This window comes from Corylus avellana, chromosome 2 (genome assembly GCF_965113065.1).
Source record: "Corylus avellana chromosome 2, dhCorAvel1.hap1.2, whole genome shotgun sequence".
In the NCBI taxonomy this organism is placed as follows: Eukaryota; Viridiplantae; Streptophyta; class Magnoliopsida; order Fagales; family Betulaceae; genus Corylus; species Corylus avellana.
In genome coordinates, this window is record NC_142491.1 from 26879728 (window position 1) to 26897848 (window position 18121).

Consider the following 18121-nt stretch of genomic DNA (forward strand, 5'->3'; position numbering starts at 1 on the left):
TGAGTTTGACTTGTTTAACTCGCGAATCACCCAGCTCATTTAGGGCTTGCAAGCTTGACCCATTTATCACCCGGCTAGCCTGGCTCGTTTAGGGCTCACGAGCTCGACCCGTTTATTGCCCGACCCGACACGCATGACAATGTAACTAAGTTTATGGACTATGTTATTAATCATAGATTTAATGTGTATACTATTAACTAATTAAGGGTATAACTAACGTTATATGGAATGGGAATGAGTGTTACTCTCTCTTAGGTTTCTCTCTACGAAAACCTAGAGGTGAAGTTGAATATCTCCATCGTTTTCAGGGTGGTAGAGGAGTGATCCATTGTGTCTTGGTAGGCAAAACGGGAAGGGAGTGGTTCAAAAAATGGGAAACACGATAGAGGAGTTGACGAAGTTATGGGGAAGGTTAACTTTGATGGAGGAGGAGATTGTGAGTTTGGGCATTATTGAACATGGGATTGCACCTCTTGTGGATAGAGGCCATGCCTGTGTCGTAGGAAAACTGTTGGTGGATCGCACAGTGGGAAGGGAAATCGCGAAGACTCCGTTGATCCATGCTTGGCAACCAACGGGAAGCGTTTTGTTCAAAACTTTGGGGGTGAACCTTTTTTCTCATTGATTTTGAGCATGAGTGGGACAAATCCAGAATCATGGAGGGTCGACCATGGACTTTTGACGGGCATCTAGTTTCACTAGTAGACTTTGATGGGATAACTCCACCCGCTCAATTGGATTTCGAGAAGGTGGCATTCTGGGTCCGTATGTACGGTCTGCCACTTTCGTGTATGGGGAAAGAGATTGGGAAGCAGATTGGGGCATCGGTTGGAGAGGTGGAAGAGGTGGAAGTCGACGAGGAATGAGTTGGGTGGGGAGAATTCTTAAGAGTGAGAGTCATCTTGGACCTCTCAAAACCTTTATCCCGGGGGAGAACTATAACACTGAGGAACAAGACAATTTGGGTTGCTTTTCAGTATGAAAAAAATCCCAAAATATTGTTTCAAGTGCGGGGTCATTCGACATGGCACCCAGGGATGTGTAAGGGTCAGAGAACAGAGGATTAATGAAAGAGAGGCAGAGCCTAAATTTGGGCCGTTGCTAAGGGTCCCATCACCTACAAAAGACGGGGAATGAGCGGAGGTAGGAAATATGGAGGAACAACCACAGCCAGAAAAGTTATTTGATATAGTTTGCCATTACAATCAGTGGCGAGGTAGGGAGGGTACAATTGGAGATAGTGGGGCTGGTCATGGCAGAGGCTCAACGGGAACATCCACAACGCCGGTGAAGGAAGGGAGCGGGAATGTCTCACGAAATTCCAGCTTGTCTCTTTCCATAAGAGGTAGCAGGAATAAAGGAACATTAATGGAGAAAGAAGGGGAGGTTATGGAAGGAGGAGACCTTGAGAAAGATTTTATGGAAAGAAGTTATGGGGATCCTAGCAGGATTTGTGGAGAGAGGGAAGGTAGGAGGGATATGGGGGATGTGAATAAGGGCAATCATAATGAGAAGATCAATTCAAGCAACAACAAGAATATCTACGTATGGCAATGGGATACCATTAAAGAAAAAATGGCATGGGATTCGCTGGACAGAGTCAATGATGCGCATGTAATTAAGGAAATTTCTTGTGGTGGCAAGCTGGAAGGGAAAGTGAATTACGCTGTGACACGTGTACAACATGAAATGGGAAATGGGGTTTTCACGTTTGGAGCCAAATCCATGCAACCTAAGGGGTATGTGGCTGAATCTCCAGCTAATAACCCGAGAGGTGGGAAAAAAAGGCAGCCCACAAGAAGATAGTTTCGGGCCGTGATGGAGTAGTGAACAACACAGGAAAAAGGAAAATACATGAGGGGGAAACAGAGGTGGACAGTATGCCGGGGAAGCGAAACAGGAAGGAGGTGTTATCAAAGGGAAATTGTCATGAATTGGCAGAGGTTGCGATGTAGTCCCGCCACCAACTATGAGTCTCCTAAGCTGGAACTGCCGAGGGCTTGGGAACTCTCGGTCAGTTCGTGACCTTCACCATCGGGTGAAGGAAAAGAAGCCCAATGTGGTTTTCCTCATGGAAACCAAGGTGCACAATAAAAATTTAGATTATTTGAGAATAAAATTGGGAATGTCCAATATGTTCGTCGTGAACAGTGTAGGGAAAAGCAGAGGATTGATCTTAATGTGGAGGGAGAGGTTTAATGTGGACATCCAAAATTATAGTCGTTGCCATATAAATGCTATTATAGCTGTGGATGAGGGTGGAGTGGCTTGGAAATTTACAGTTTTTTATGGATATCCTGAGGTTGCAAAAAGAAGAGAAGCATGGGGTTTACTCCGACATCTTTCTAACTTTTCTCCTCTTCCATGGTTCTGTATGGGAGATTTCAATGAGATTGTGAGCTTCTCAGAACAACGGGGGGCTGTATCAAAAACTAGGGGACAAATGGAGGATTTTCAAAAAGTTTTGGAGGATTGTATGCTTAGCGATCTGGGTTTCAAAGGGCCACTGTTTACGTGGAATAATGGCCGTCAAGGTGCTGACTTTACTCAAGAAAGATTGGACAGGGCTATTGCCAACTCTGAATGGTGTTCGGTTTTTGAGGGAGTAGAGGTGGAGGTGATAGCAAGACATAATTCAGACCATCATCCTCTTCTCCTCTCTTTCAAAGGGAATGTCGGGAATAGGAGGAGGGGTGGTAGACCATTCTGAATTGAAGCTAGTTGGGACGCCCACCCAGATTTCAAAAAGGAAGGGAAAAAAAGTTGGCAGGCAAAGCCGAGAAGGGAGAACCCTTTGGTGAATGTACACTGGAAGCTCCAGCAGTGTAAACATTCCATTCTAAGATGGGTCAAAAAGATAGTCCGTGTCACGGAAGATCTTATTCGGTCCAAAACAAAGAACTTGAGGTTAAGTAGGAGGGGGAGGGGAGCTTAGACTTGGAGGTTGAGAAAGCACTCAGGGAGGAGGTGAACGGGCTGTTGGAGAAAGAAGATTCAAAATGGAGGCAGAGAGCCAAGCAGGACTGGCTTCGTCATGGAGATTGCAACACCAAGTTCCTCCATGCATGTGCCACTCAACGGAAAAGAGGTAACATGATCTCTCAAATTCTTGATGACCATGGACAGTTATGTTCAAGGTTAGAAGGAATTGAGTAGGCCTTCGTGCATTACTACAAATCTCTGTTTACGTCTGCAAAGCCCCAGGCTATTGAGGAGTGCACGGGAGCAGTGGCTAGGAAGGTGACTCCAGAGATGGCTTGCAAGCTTTTGGACACTTTCACGATGGTGGAGATGACAGCTGTACTTAATTAGATGGTGCCTTTAAAAGTGCCGGGACCAGATGGGTACTCTGTTGGGTTCTATCGATAGCACTGCAGTACCATGGGAGCCAAGGTATGTGAAGCGGTTTTACATTTTCTCAATTCCTCTCTAATGGAACCTATTATCAGTTCCACCAATATTGCTTTGATTCCAAAAAATAATAATCCTAGTAGTGTTACGATTATAGGCCTATTAGCTAATGTAATGTGAAATATAAGATTATTTCTAAAGTTTTGGCTAATAGGCTCAAAGAGGTTCTTCCTCATGTAATATCACCCTTTCAAAGTGTTTTTCTTCCAGGGAGATTGATTACAGATAACATACTAGCAACTTACAAAACTCTTCATTCCATGCATACTCGAATGTGGAGTAAAGTGGGCTTCATGGGAATCAAATTGGATATGAACAAGGCCTATGATAGAGTGGAGTGGGTATTCTTGGAATCTGTCATGGGTAAGATGGGGTTTCCGGAAAGATGGATACAACTGATTATGGAATGTGTTCGCACAGTCACATATGCAATCATTGTGAATGGTCAACCTTTGGGCCACATAATTTCGGAAAAGAGGTTTGCGCCAAGGTGATCCCTTGTTGAGCACCGAATATTGCAATTTTGGGCCCCTTAATTTATATTTGCTAAGCCTTTGGCTTTATTATTTTCTGATGTTTTTGGTAATTTTGGTGCTTTAGTGTTTTGTAGGTGGCTAAAGGAAAATTGTGGTTCAAATGTAGAAGATGCAAAGAAATTGAAGAAAGGCATTTCAAGAGCTAGGATTGAGCACATTACACTGGCAATCGAGCACACATGCACTCGAGCGCAGAAGCCTTGCGCTCGAGCTTGGACATCGGCGCACGGGCGCTGAAGACATGAAGCCCGAGTGCGATCGAGCGCACCTGGTGTGCGATCAAGAGCACTCGTCTGACCTGGCAGCGCTGAAACCATAATTTTTATTATAAATACCATTTTTTTATTGAAAATGCACGAAGGGGGCGCCGTTCATTGTACTTATGACGTTTTTTCTAGCATTTTGAGGTCTAAACGTGATTTCCCTTTGTACGTTTTTGGTTTTTGATGAATTCAATCCATTTAATCATGTCATTTGAAGTCAAGAGAGGTTAAAATCTTCAACTAATGTTGAGGATGAAGCCTCGCCATTGATTAGTTTTTATGTTTTCATGTTTGTTCGTACAATTCCGACCTTAACGTAATGTATGTTCGTTTCAATTCAATTATGTGACAAAATTGTGTTTAATTGTGCCGAAGTTGGATATTCATTGTGCTTCACTCGACGGATACATTGCATCTTTTGATTTACTTTGAATATCCATTGTCTTTTGTGCAAAGCATGGATACATTGGATCTTTTGAACTAAATTGGATATGCATTGTTGTTAAGCGCCAAAATATTCATATCTTAGCCCTTAACTTATATGTGTTAATTCCTTAGTTTTGTTAGTTTATACAATTTTATTTCATTTTTGTATTTTTTTTGGTTTTATAGGTTTTTGGAAGAAAATGAAGCAAATCTAGAAGTATCAGGTTTAAAGAGCAATTTTGGAAAAAGCTAGAAGCTTGGTAGTGCGATCGAGTGCACTACAAGCATGAGGACCAGACGAGCGCAAGGCATGTGCTAGTGCGTACAAGAAGCAGCCTCGATTGCACTTGCGATCAAGCACCCAACACAGGAGATCGATCGTAATCTTGAGATCGATCGCACACGAGATGCGATCGAGCGCACCCGTGCGTGAGGAGCAAGTCAGCCACAACCCTATTCTGGAAAGTGTTTTCTTTTAGGGTTTTGAAACCTTGTGCGAACTATGGCTCAAACCCTATGATTTTTAGGGTTTCTAGAGTGTTCCTTGATAAGTGCCAAATATTGCATATTTGGACCCCTTTATTTACATTAGTTAATCCTTTAGTTGTTTTGTTATTTAATGTTTTGTGTTTTTAGTGTTTTGTAGGTTGTTGAAGAAAAACTACAGCTTTAAAGGGAAAAATGCAAAGTTTGAAAGAAAGCATACTTTGAGAAGACCTAGATGATGTGGTTAAGTCTAACCAAATCCAAGAAAAAGGTTAAATCAAATTAAATTGGATAAAAGATCAGATTGGATAAGATTTCGGATCGGATTCAAATTCAGATTATATATATGTCTCAGTATTTTGACCGTAACTTTTTTCTCAAATATCGGATTAAAGTGATTCAAGCGGCATTGAAAAGCTAACTCAAAATAATACAATTTGTTGTGAAATAGGATTTTCCTAATTCGGACGGTTAATATGCCAAAATCACCCTGCAATTAAAGGACACAAATCTGGACGAATCCTATTCCGATTTCAGACTTCTATTTTGACTGGGAGACATACCTCCGAATTATCTAGGTTTAATAGGGAGTTTAGGACTTTCCTAAGCCTAGAACTCTTTGAATTCAAGAAAAGACACAATTCCAGAGAGCAAAATTCTACAGTTTTTCTCTTTTTAGTTTAGGTTTTCTTTAGTTTAGGTTTTATTTTTATGTGGAGCTAATTCCCAACTAAGGTTGGGGATGAAGCCTCACCGATGAAGAACGCCATCACTTTTATGTAAGTCTTTATTTATCCGATTTTATTGAGTTTTATATTTCAATTGTTTTACTTCTAATCAATATGTAGAGTGATTCTTGGATATCTCTTGTGATTGAAGGATACATGTGATGATTTGAGATAATTTCATATGATTGATTGCTTGGTTTTTAACTCATAAATATTGGATATCCCTTGTGATTTGTTCTACGGATACATCTGGTGTTTCAATTGAATTTAGATTCCTTTTGTGATTTGGTCAATGAATGGATACATGGGATGGTTTTGATTAATTCTTTGAAGCATAGTAAAACATACATAAGATTTAAATTGTGAGAACTTCGGATAAATATTGATGAACATGCAGTATGTTGTTATGATTTGGTGAGTGTGGATTCCTAAACCTTAGTCTTTACCTTTTGTTTTATTTTAATTAGTTTATGTTTGCCTTTTAATTTCAAAATCAAATTCAAAATCAAAAACCTTTTGGAACTAGATTAGGATTTAATTAGTTTAGATTTAAATTGCTCTTTCAAAAATACAATTCTCTGTGGGATCGACCTCACACTTGCAATCCATTATATTACAATTGATTCATGCACTTGCGAGTTAAATAAATTTGCACAACAAGTTTTTGGCCTATAAATAGACCCCTAAAGCTGTAGAATAAACACACAATTTTCAAGGAGAAGAATTGGAGCTCTTCAAGTTCAAGTTTCGGGTTTATTCTTTTCCTTTCTATTTTATTTTATGAAGATGTTTAACATCAAACTCATGTATAACTAAACTAATTAGTAGGGCTAGATTGAAGTCCTAATTATGTTTATTTAATATTTAAATATTGGCACCTTTGTGAGAATCATATTGTGATACTTAGCTTGATTAATTCATGTTTTATTGAATTCCTCATATGTGTTTGCCTGATCAACATATGCATGTAGTATAGATTAGTTAATTAAATCAATTTGGATGATCGAGTCCTGGGTTTAATAAGAGTAACAAAAGAAATTCACACCGGGTTCTTGGGTTAATTAACATGGGGAATCGGGAGTAGACACCCATACCCTAGGCTTCATGTGTTTGTCGATTTCCATATATTTATGCTTTCTTAAAGAACAACTTAGTAGACACCCATGCTAAATCCTTTAAGAAAGAAAAGAATTAGAGTAGACACTCATGCCTAATTTGTTGCTTAGGAAAATCAATAGCTTAAGCAGTAGACACCCATACCCTTAGGTTGGCAAACATTAAGTGTTCATAATATGATTGGATCATTGACATATTATTATATTATCTAAGCATGATTAGTGGTGGATATCAATGCCCTAGCTTTTATTATTATCAACTTAAAATCAATCTTTGTTTTGTTTTACTTACGGAATTTATTTTAAGCAAAATTTAGCAATCCTCGTGGGAATGATCTCGTACTTGCACTCTATGCTTTTGCTTTGACCTTGTGCACTTGCGAGTTAAACGTACAATTATTTGCCTATTAATTTAGGTAGATATTTGCACAACAATTGTCTTTTGTCAAATGGATGGATTCATTGAATCTTTCAATAGGAACAATAGAGCATGCATAGGGTTTAATTGTTTGTTGGATTTATGAACTAAAACATGAGAATATATGCTTTAATTTGGTGAGGTGGATTCTGAAAACCTTAGTACCTTTTTATCATTCCATTTAATCATTTTTAATTTTACTTTATTTTTATTTTGCACGACAAAAATCCCAAAATTCAGAACTAGATAAAAATAGAATTAGTTTAGCTAAAAATTGATTTTTGCAACGCAATTCTTTGTGGATCGACCTCGCACTTGCACACACTATATTGCACATGACTCATGCGTTTGCGAGTATAATTATAATTTGCACATCAAATTTTGGCGTCGTTGTCAGGGAATTGTTGATTTGTGAAATTTAATTTTTGCCTCAATTAATTTTATTTTTCTACTACCTATTTTCTTTTTGCAATTTTCTTTTTTTTGTTTTGTTGCAGATTTGGCGAAAATCAGTTCCCTGCCAGTGCGATTGAGCGCGCCTCACCTGCGCTCGAGTGCACTCGGGCCTATCATAGCACTTTCCGTGTGCCTGCGCTCGACATTTCCACACTTGCGCACGAACGCACAGCAAACTGACGCTCGAGCGCACCAGCGTGTCTGCGATCGATCGCAGATTACCTGCGATCGAACGCATTTCCAGAGCCATCTTCAAAATAATTTGTGAACATTGTTTTCTTCTTTTTTTTTTTTTTTTTTTTTTTCTTCTTTTGTGAATATTTCATTTTAGTTTAGTCAGTTTATTTTAGATTTTTCTTGTGATTGGTGTATGCTTGGTCAGAGATCCCTGAATTTAGATTTGACATCCATAGATCCCGACTTAGAAAGAGCTCTTAGGAGAAAATGGAGAGCACCTGTTGAGAGAGAGACAGTTGAGATGGGAGATAACATACACCAGAATGTGGAGCAACCTAGGGTTGAGAATGAGGATGCCATAGCTGAAAATTTTGAGGATTTTAGTTCATCCCTCAGGGATTTGTTCACACCCGTTGCGACTAATTCGCATTCGTGTATAGTGTTACCACCAACCAATGCACCATTTTGATCTGAAGCCACACGTCATCCAACTCCTACCATCATTCCATGGCCTAGAACTTGAAAATCCTTATTGTTATGTAAAGAAATTCAAGGACATGTGCGCCACTTTAAAATTTCAAAATTTTTCTGATGAGTTTGTTCACCTTAGACTATTTCCTTTCTCTCTACACGATAAAGCCAGGGCATGGTTGGATTCCAACACGCCCGGGTCCATTACATCTTGGGAAAGCTTGTTGAGTAAGTTCTATAACAAGTTTTTCCAAATGTCAAAGGTAAATGAATGTAGAAAGGATATTAGCTCTTTCACTCAGGAGGAGGATGAGAAGTTTTCAGAAAGTTGGGAGAGATTCAAGGAGTTGTTGATAAGATGCCCCCTACATGGATATGAGAAGTGGAGACTCGTTAAGTTCTTCTACCAAGGATTGACCCAATCCAACAGTAGTATGATCGAGTCAATGAATGGGGGGGGGGGGGGGGGCATTCTTAAGTTTGACGGGAGATGAAGTGTATAAGGCATTGGACAAGTTGCTCGACAACTCACAGTAGTGAGATTTTTTGAGTTGTCAGGATAAATCTGCCCGTATCCCCAAGAAAGGAGACATCTATAAGGTTAAGGTGGACACTGATTTGAGGTTAAAAATAGATGCCGTCACCAAGAAGGTTGAAACTCTCGCTGTGGATCAGTCCATCAATGCTGCAAATACTTTCAATGTTGATAGTTGTTCCATCTGTGCTAGTCCTATGCACTTAGCACCAAATTGTCCATCTATGCCAGCTTTTGCCGAGTATCTTATGGAATAAGTGAATGCTTTCAACAACTATCGGAAGCAGTCAAATGGACCATACTCAGAGAACTACAATCTAGGGTGGCAGAACCACCCAAATTTCTCATGTAAGCAGAACCAACTGGTAAATCAGGGAGGAGCTCCTCATCATGCCCACAATCAATACCCTCCTGGATTTCTTCTGCCGACTCAAAATCATGCCTTCCAAGCCCCCACTCAAGTGCCAGTTTCTTCTTCCCAGTCCTCGTTGGAAGACACTATCAAGGAACTCCACTCTTAGACTACACAAACCCTCCAAGACTTCATGAAGATGACTGGCCAATCCATAAGTGAAGTGAGGAGTGCGACCATGGTAAACACCCAAGCAATTGCCAAGCTGGAGAGTCAGATGGGTAAAATTGCAAATCACTTGGGTGAGAGAGAAAATGGGAAGTTACCAAGTCAACTTGTGCCCAATCCCAAGGTGTATGCGATTGGAGATTCTTCAAATTCTCGGCACGAGCATGAACAAGTGTAGTCTATTGTCACACTTAGGTCAGGGAGACAAGTGGAAAATAAAGTGGATCAAGAAGATGAGGACCTTGCAGAGCCACAAGGGCAAGAGAGTGGCAAAGATGAGAGGAGAGAAGTTGAGCCGACCACTATGCAGCCCATTGTTGATGATCCCCCTAGGAGTTTTATCCCAAAAGCTCCTTACCCAGAAAGATTGAAGGCTCTGAAGAAGAATGCACAGTATGCTGAAATCCTGGAGGTATTCAAACAAGTTTAGATAAACATTCCATTTTTGGATGCCATCCAGCAAGTGCCTTCTTCTTATGCTAAGTTCCTAAAGGATTTGGTCACTGTCAAGAGAAAGACCAACGTTGACTCCAGATTGAAAGGGCTTTATTGGATCTTGGAGCAAGTGTGAATCTCTTGCCCTATTCAGTCTACTTACAATTGGGGTTGGGAGAATTGAAGCCCACATCTATGACATTCTAATTGGCTGATAGGTCAGTGAAGAGACTAAGGGGAATAATTGAGGATGTATTGATCAAGGTGGACAAGTTTTATTTCCCTGTGGACTTTATAGTGATAGACATGGAGCCGGTGCATAATGTTGGGAGCTAGATTCCAAAGATTTTAGGGTGACCTTTCTTAGCCATGGCTAACACCTTAATCAATTGCAGAACTAGGGTGATGAAAATTTCTTTTGGGAATATGACCGTAGAGGTCAACATATTTGACATCCATAAGCAGCCACTTGGCGATGAAGAAGTCCACAATGTGTGCTTAATTGAAGAGATAACAGATGAGGCGGTAAGTGAGTTAAGCTTGGAGGACCCTAAGGTAAAGAGCTTTACTTAAGATGGAGATGATATGGGCTTGGATGAGTTGGTTGAGCAAGCTGAGGCAGTTTTGGATCCCATTCCTGAGATGTAGTCAAAGTGTGGGGAAACCACTGAGGTATCATTCCCCACACCATATTCATCAGCAGTTGAGCCGCTCGAGTTGATTTCTAAGAGCAAATGGGTTAGACCCATTCATGTGTGGCCTAAGTGGCCAAGTGTGACTGTGGGGAGGAATAAGGATAATGAGTTGTTCCCAACTCATTTTCAGATAGGATGGCTAGTGTGCATTGATTACAACAAGTTGAAGGCCATCACAAGGAAAGATCACTTCCCTCCCCCATTCATTGATCTGTTGGTGGCACGATTAGCTGGACATTCTTACTACTATGTGCTTGACGGTTACTCCAGCTACAACCATATTACTTTGGGACCCGGCAATCAAGAGAACACCATTCTCACATCTGTCTTTGGTGCGGTTGCCTATTGTCGGATGCTGTTTGGATCATGCAACGCACCTGCTGTGGAAAGTCTGGCTGAAGACTGTAAACTTAGCGCTTGTGGGAGGCAACCCTTTGTTACTTTTAGTTTTTTGTTGTCATTTGATTTGGTTTTATTTGTTTGATGTTTGTTTTTATTGTGTTTTTCAGGAAATCTGTTTGCCGTTCAAGTTTAGGGGTGCTTTCTGCTACATTACACCCGACTTATGTTGCCCATCTGGTATTGTATTTATGGACACATTGGGGACAATGTGCCATTTTAGTTTGGGGGTGGGGCTGACATTTCTTTCTTTTTTCTTTTATTATTTTTTTGTGTGTTTGTGTTAAAAAAAAGAAAAGAAAAAAAGAAGAAGCTATGTTGTTGATAGAGCATGATTACATCATTACTGTGATTTATATATCATTGGTCTATTTAACATCTTGAACACTACATGTCATTAGAAATCTGAGTTGTTTGACTCATTTGTTGGATTAGAGGGACTTCACTTGTCCGAGTGTTTATCACATGCACATTAGCATAGGGTTTGTGAGGTATGAGATTTGACTTGAGGAGTGTGTGTCTTGAGATTTGTAGGTTAATTTAGTGATGAAAACCTTGGCTTTAAAAAAAATAAAAATCATTAGTTTGAGTTTCTCATTGAGTAACCGAACCTCGTGCCTCACTAAGCAATGAGTGTTCGCGTAAAAAGATGAGAAATTCGAGTTGATTGATTGTATAGCTAGTTAGGCTTCGTAGCTCTTTTTGACTTGAGTCATTAAGCCCTTAGGGATGTTTTTACATCTAGTGCCCTAAAACCACTTGGTTTGGGAGTCATTTTCTTTTTAATGTGTGGAATAATTCTTGGATATCTTGTCGTGATTCAAGGATACACTTGATGATTTGAGATAACTTCACATAATTAATTGCTTGGTTTTATATGCCTAAAAATTGGATATCCATTGTGATTTGTTATTCGGATACATTTGGTGTTTCAATTAAATTTGGATTCCGTTTGTAATTTATGTAATGAATGGATACATGGGATGGTTTTGATTAATCTTTTGAAGCATAGTAAAACATACATAGGATTTTAATTGTGAGAATTTCAGATTAATATTGACGAACATGGAAGTATGTTATTTTGATTTGGTGAGTGTGGATTCCCAAACCTTAGTAACTTAGTATCTTTATCTTAGTTTAGTTTGTTTTATTTAGTTTATGTTTTTATTTTCAAAATCCAAATTCAAAACAATTTTGGAACTAGGTTAGGATAAAATTAGTTTAGATATAAGTTGCTTTTTCAAAAATACAATTCCCCATGGGTTCGACCTTGTACTTGCAAAACAGTATATTGCAAACGATTCATGCACTTGTGAGTATATTAAAATTTGCACAACAAGTTTTTGGTGCCGTTGCCAGGGAATTGTTAAATTTTTGAAACCAATTTATGTCTAAATTTATTTTATCTTTCTACTAGTTATAATTAGGATTTTTTTTTTTTTTTTTGCAATCTATTTTGTTTTATTCCTGTTACTAATAATAAAAAAAAAGAAGAGGTTTCCATTTTTCGTTTTGTTTTATCACTGTTTTGCAGTTCTGCCGCATTCTTTGTCTACACATTGACTCGAGTGTGATCGAGAGCAAGTGCATTACGCTCGAGCGCACTCGCGCAACAAGGGAACCCCAAATTCCTTTGTGCGCACCTATGCACGACTAGGTCTTGCATCAGCTTGAGCGCATCGTAGCAAGCTAGCAGCATCAGATGGATCAGAGCCCCTACGATCAATCCTACCAATGCAACGCTCGAGCATACCCGCTGTTGTGCAAAAATCTACCTAAATTAATAGGTAAATAATTGTATGTTTTAACTCGCAAGTGCACAAGATCAAAACAATAGTATAGTAGGCAAATACGAGATCATTCCCACGAGGATTGGTAAATTATGTTTAGAAGTAGATTCCTATTTAATTAAAAGATAAAATTCAATTGTCACGATTGAATTCAATAAAATAAAAGATAAACAAAAACTAAAAAGGATTAGGGTTTTGATATCCACCACTAATTATATTAAACTAGTATTTCAATATGCCAATGTTTTGATCAAGTTATGCATATTTAATGTTTGCCAACCTAAGGGTTAAACTCTAACGCCTTAAGCTATTGATTTCCCTAAGCAACGGGTTAGGCATGAGTACATACTCTAACTTTTTTTTTTTCCTAAAGGATTTAGCATGGTATATACTAAGTTGTTCTTTAGAAAAGCATATGTTCTATGAAAATCGACAAACACATAGGGCCTAGGGCATGTCTACTCCCGGTTCCCCATGTTGATTAACCCAAGAATCCGGCGTGGATATCTCTTATTACTTAAGTTAAACCCAAGACTCGGCCATCCAAATTGATCTAACTAAGAAGTCCATACCATATGCACATGTTGATCAGGCATACACATATGAGGAATTCATGCAAGCAGGTATTAATCAAGTTAAATAGCACAACAAGATCATCACAAATGCGCCAATATCGAAATATTAATTAAACATAACTAGGGCTTCAATCTAGCCCTAAATAAAATATAAATTACATAATAAAAATAAAAGGTGGAAGAGAAGAAAAACCTAAACTCCTCTTGTTTTAGCCTTCAGTTCTTTTCCAGAGCTTGTGCCTCTTTCTCCACACCTATTCCTAGAGGCTAAGAAGTTTATTTATAGGCTTTAGAAGTCCTTGTTTCACAAGCAAACCTAGAAAATTCGGAGTTTTAAGTCCAAGTCCAATTAGGATAAAGAAAACCTAAGTCCAAATCGGAGTAGGATTGCCCAAAATTGGGGTCTTAACTTGTGGCACGATTTGGACCTTGCGACACTCCGAATTGGGAAAATGATATTTCACAATGATTTGTATCCCTTTGAGTTAGCTTTCCAATGCCGCTTGAATCACCTCAATCGGATATCTGAGCTGAAAGTTATGATCAAAATACCGAGACGTGTTCAGAATCCAATTTTGCATCCAATCCGATTTGACTTCAATGTGAGAAATTCCGAATTGATCCTTTCCTTTATTTGATTAAACTTAATCATGATTGGCTAAGCTCAACCATATCTTCTAGGTTTTCCCAATTTGCCCTTTAAGCTTGTAATTTGTCCAAAAACGCTTCTTTTCTTCCAAAAGCCTGTAAAAACATCTAAAACACAAAAAGGAAGTAAAATGGCCTAATTAACCAAAACCAAATGATTAAAACATGCAAGTTAAGGGCTGAAAATATGAATATTTTAGCGCTTATCACCCGCGTAGCAGACAGCATCATCAACGAGGTCACGCTTGATCCCACCTAGCATGCACTCAAGCGCACCTCTGTTGACTGCACCAAGACGGATCAGTACCTGAATTTGGCAAATTTAATTTTGGTCCGTTTTGTGTGTTTTTAAGTTTTAGTTTTTAATTTCTGGTTATTTTATATTTAGTTTGTGTAAGTAGTAATTTTTTATTATTATTATTTTTGTTTTTTTTTAAAAAAAAAAAAAAATTTAAAATATGGTTAATGTTTTATGTGGGATATTTGCATGCTAAAGAGTGATGGTGAAGCATGGATTTTCATTTTAATGATTTTAATAATTTTTCTGTACAACATGCTTTTCCTAGTTGTAGGACACCACGTCCTACCAACTACCCTAAAATGTTTTTCCCACATGAGCCATGTTCATACTGCTCTAGTCTTTTTTATCATTATAGTGATTGTCCATCGTGGGGACAAGTTTCTAATTTTTCATATTAGCAAATGAACACTAGTTTTTCCAGCCTGAGATTTGAATCAAATTTCAATTTTTACAACCCGGACTGGAGTAACCAATCTAATTTCTCGTGGCAAGCACGGGCTACGAAAAATTATGCTCCCCAATTTGATGAATTGCATCATTTAGACTATCCTCAGTTCGATCATCAAGTTCAACCCCTACTTATCAATCCACCATTCAAGTGCCATAACTTTCTCCATAGACATCACTGGAAGACATGATGAAAGCATTCATGCAAGCAACTGACAAGAGCATACAAGAGATGAAGAATGCCAACTCCCAAGCCATACAAGAGCTTAAGAATGCCAATATGGTCAATAGCAGAGACATACAAGAGCTTAAGGGTTTCACTCAGATCGACACTCAAGCTATGTCAAGGTTGGAAGGACAGATCGGTCATCTAGTTGCTGAATTCAACAAAATAGAGGAAGAAGAGTTTCAAAGTCAATTGATGACTGAAAGGCACTACATGATTGATGAGGATGATTTCGAAAATTCTTATCATGAGCATGCCCAAGTCACCACCACACTTGAGAGTGAGGAAATCGTGGATAACAATGATTAGAAAGTTGAGCACCCTGAGCAAGTTGAGCACCATGAGAACAGTGAGCCACCAACAAATCTTGATCTGCCTAGTGACATGGAAGTGAGTGCTAAAGCTCCTGCCTGCATCACTATCCCTCTTGAGACATATCAAGAATCCAAAGCTTCATTGCTTGAATGTCTCAAAGAGCCATCTTATGTCAAGATACTCAAGGACTTGTGCACACAAGCACACAAATCTAGGAACCACTTTCCTAAGAAGATCCTTCGAAGCAAGCAATTCTACATAAGATGACAAAACATCCTTCCAGAGGGCTATGAAATTTTGAAGAAGAAAGGGTGGAAGGGATTGGCTGGACATTTGCATGATCGGGGGAAGTGCCGTAAAGTTTTCTTCTCCACTTTATTTTCTGCACTTCACTCCACAAACTCTTTCTTTCCTTTTTCATTACATGTTGTTTTTATTTGTTTTTGTTTCTAACAACAATTAATCTTTTGATGTTTGTTTCTATGAAAAATATTGCTGTTAGTTTTGTTCACATGTGTTTTGTTGTTTAAGTTTGGGGAACGCCCTGGCCTTGTTCACACTCAAATTTCCTTACTTCTGGTAATGTATTTCTATTCTACACATTGGGGACAATGTGTAAATCAAGTTTGGGGGTATAGAAAGACACTCTGTCTGTTTGTTTATATTTGTTTATTTTTATTTGTCTTTTTGTGCTAAAAATATTTTGAAAAAATAAAAAATAAAAAAATAATAATTTGCTATGTTGTCAAGTTTGTTGTTGTCAAGTTTGAGTTAAACTGTAACTGTGGTTGCATTTCATTGGCTTGTTTAAAGGGTTGAACACATCATTATGTCATTAGGAGTCTGAGTCCTTTGGCTTATTTTTAGGTAAAAGAGATTTCACTTGTTTTGAAATAAATTTTTATGAGCACATTAGCATGTTTTCTGTGAGGTATGATGTTTGAGCTTAACCTTGTTCCTTTTAAAATTTGTTGGATGACCTATTGATGAATAACCTTGGCTTGCAAGATAAAATAAAATTTTTTTTTAAAAAAAAAAAGAAAGAAAAAGAGAAAACTAAAACATCATTTTGAGTTTCTCATTGAGTAACCAGACCTCTTGTCTCTTTAAGCATTGAGTGTTCGCGTCAAAAGGTGTAAAGTTTAAGTTGATTGATGGTATGGCTAATCTGGCTTCGTAGCCTTAGGGATGTTCTACATCTAGTGCCCTAAAATCATTTGGTTTGTGAGTCATTGGCCTAACACTCACTACATGGGTCAATTAGAAAGCTTAAGGGAGTTTGACATTGCATAGCCTGTGATTAAAGAAAAAAAAAAGTGCATATCTTGCCTTGGTTGTTTCATCTATTAGGGATTTTTACAAATTTTGAGGAACTTGTTTTGAGTTTAAATTGAAAGTTTCATGATTGCATGCTAATTTCACTTTCCACTTTTCAAAACATATGATGTCTTAATTTTCCATTTATGAGTGATTTGATTCTAGATTCTGTTTATCTTTTTAAGCTTGCTCATGAATAAGAACCATGGTTTGTGTGAAACTTCTTTCTTGTTGACAACATAGTGCTACAACGTTCGTGGCTATCATTTTTGTTAAACTCTCACGAGACTTCACTCGTCCACTAGGGATGCATAGGGGTTTAAAAGGCTTGTTGCATAGGCTAAATGCAATTGTCTCTCCCACGAAATAGGATTTATGTTTCTTACTTTCATTTTATTTTTTGTTTTGTTTTGCTAAGGGACTGCAAAATGTAAGTTTGGGGGTGTTTGATAAGTGCCAAATGTTGCATATTTGAACCCCTTAATTTACACTAGTTAATCTTTTAGCTGTGTCGTTATCTAATGTTTTGTTTTAGTTTTGTGTTTTTAGTATTTTGTAGGTTGTTGAAGAGAAACTGCATCTTTAAAGGGAAAAATGCAAAGTTTGGAAGAAAGCACACTTTGAGAAAACCTAGACGATGTGGTTAAGTTTAACCCAATTAGGGAAAAAGATTAAATAGAAATTTCTCTAATTGGAGTCAAAATCGGATTGGATTCAAATTCAGATTCTGAACATGTCTCAGTATTTTGACCATAACTTTCTCCTCAAATATTGGATTGAAGTGAGACCAGTGGCATTGGACATCTAGCTAAAAATACTACAATTCAATGTCAAATAGGATTTTTCTAATTCGGACGTTTACTATGCCAAAATCATCCATCAATAAAAGGACACAAATTTGGACGAATCCTATTCCGATTTCAGACTTTTATTTGGACTGGGAGACAGACCTCCGAATTATCTAGGTCAACTAGGACTTCTAGGACTTCCCTAAGCCTATAAATAGACTTCTTTGCATTCTAGAAAAGATAGACAATCCCAGAGAGCAAAATTCTACAGCTCTTCTCTTTAGTTTAGTTTAGTTTAGGTTTAGATTTTAATTTTATTTATGTGGAGCTAAATTCCCAACTAAGGTTGGGGATGAAGCCTCACCGATGAAGAATAATGTTACTTTTATGTAAGTTTTTATTATTCCGATTTTATTGAGTTTGATCTCAATTGTTTTACTTCTTTTCAATGTGTGGAATAATTCTTGGATATCTTGTTGTGATTCAAGGATACACTTGATGATTTAAGTTAACTTCACATAATTGATTGCTTGGTTTTATATGTGATGTACAAATTTAGTTATACTCGCAAGCGCACGAGTCA

At 38.2% G+C, this 18121-nt stretch overlaps 1 protein-coding gene across 1 annotated transcript; it reads left to right on the forward strand.

Moving 5' to 3' along the window:
• The first annotated feature begins 1969 nt into the window (after nucleotides 1-1969).
• On the forward strand, nucleotides 1970-3312 carry LOC148587575 (uncharacterized). Its single transcript, XM_088512699.1, has 2 exons — nucleotides 1970-2617; nucleotides 3199-3312. Exons 1-2 carry the CDS (start codon nucleotides 1970-1972, stop codon nucleotides 3310-3312), a joined length of 762 nt encoding a protein of 253 aa, XP_088368825.1.
• Nucleotides 3313-18121: the final 14809 nt, after the last annotated feature.

What these genes read in the sequence shown, in the direction of transcription:
- LOC148587575 (XM_088512699.1), top strand. Translation starts at nt 1,970, where the DNA reads ATGAGTCTCCTAAGCTGGAACTGCCGAGGGCTTGGGAACTCTCGGTCA. An exon ending in TTGAGGGAGTAGAGGTGGAG is followed by an intron (nt 2,618 to 3,198) that starts GTGATAGCAAGA and finishes ACGTCTGCAAAG; the next exon opens with CCCCAGGCTATTGAGGAGTG.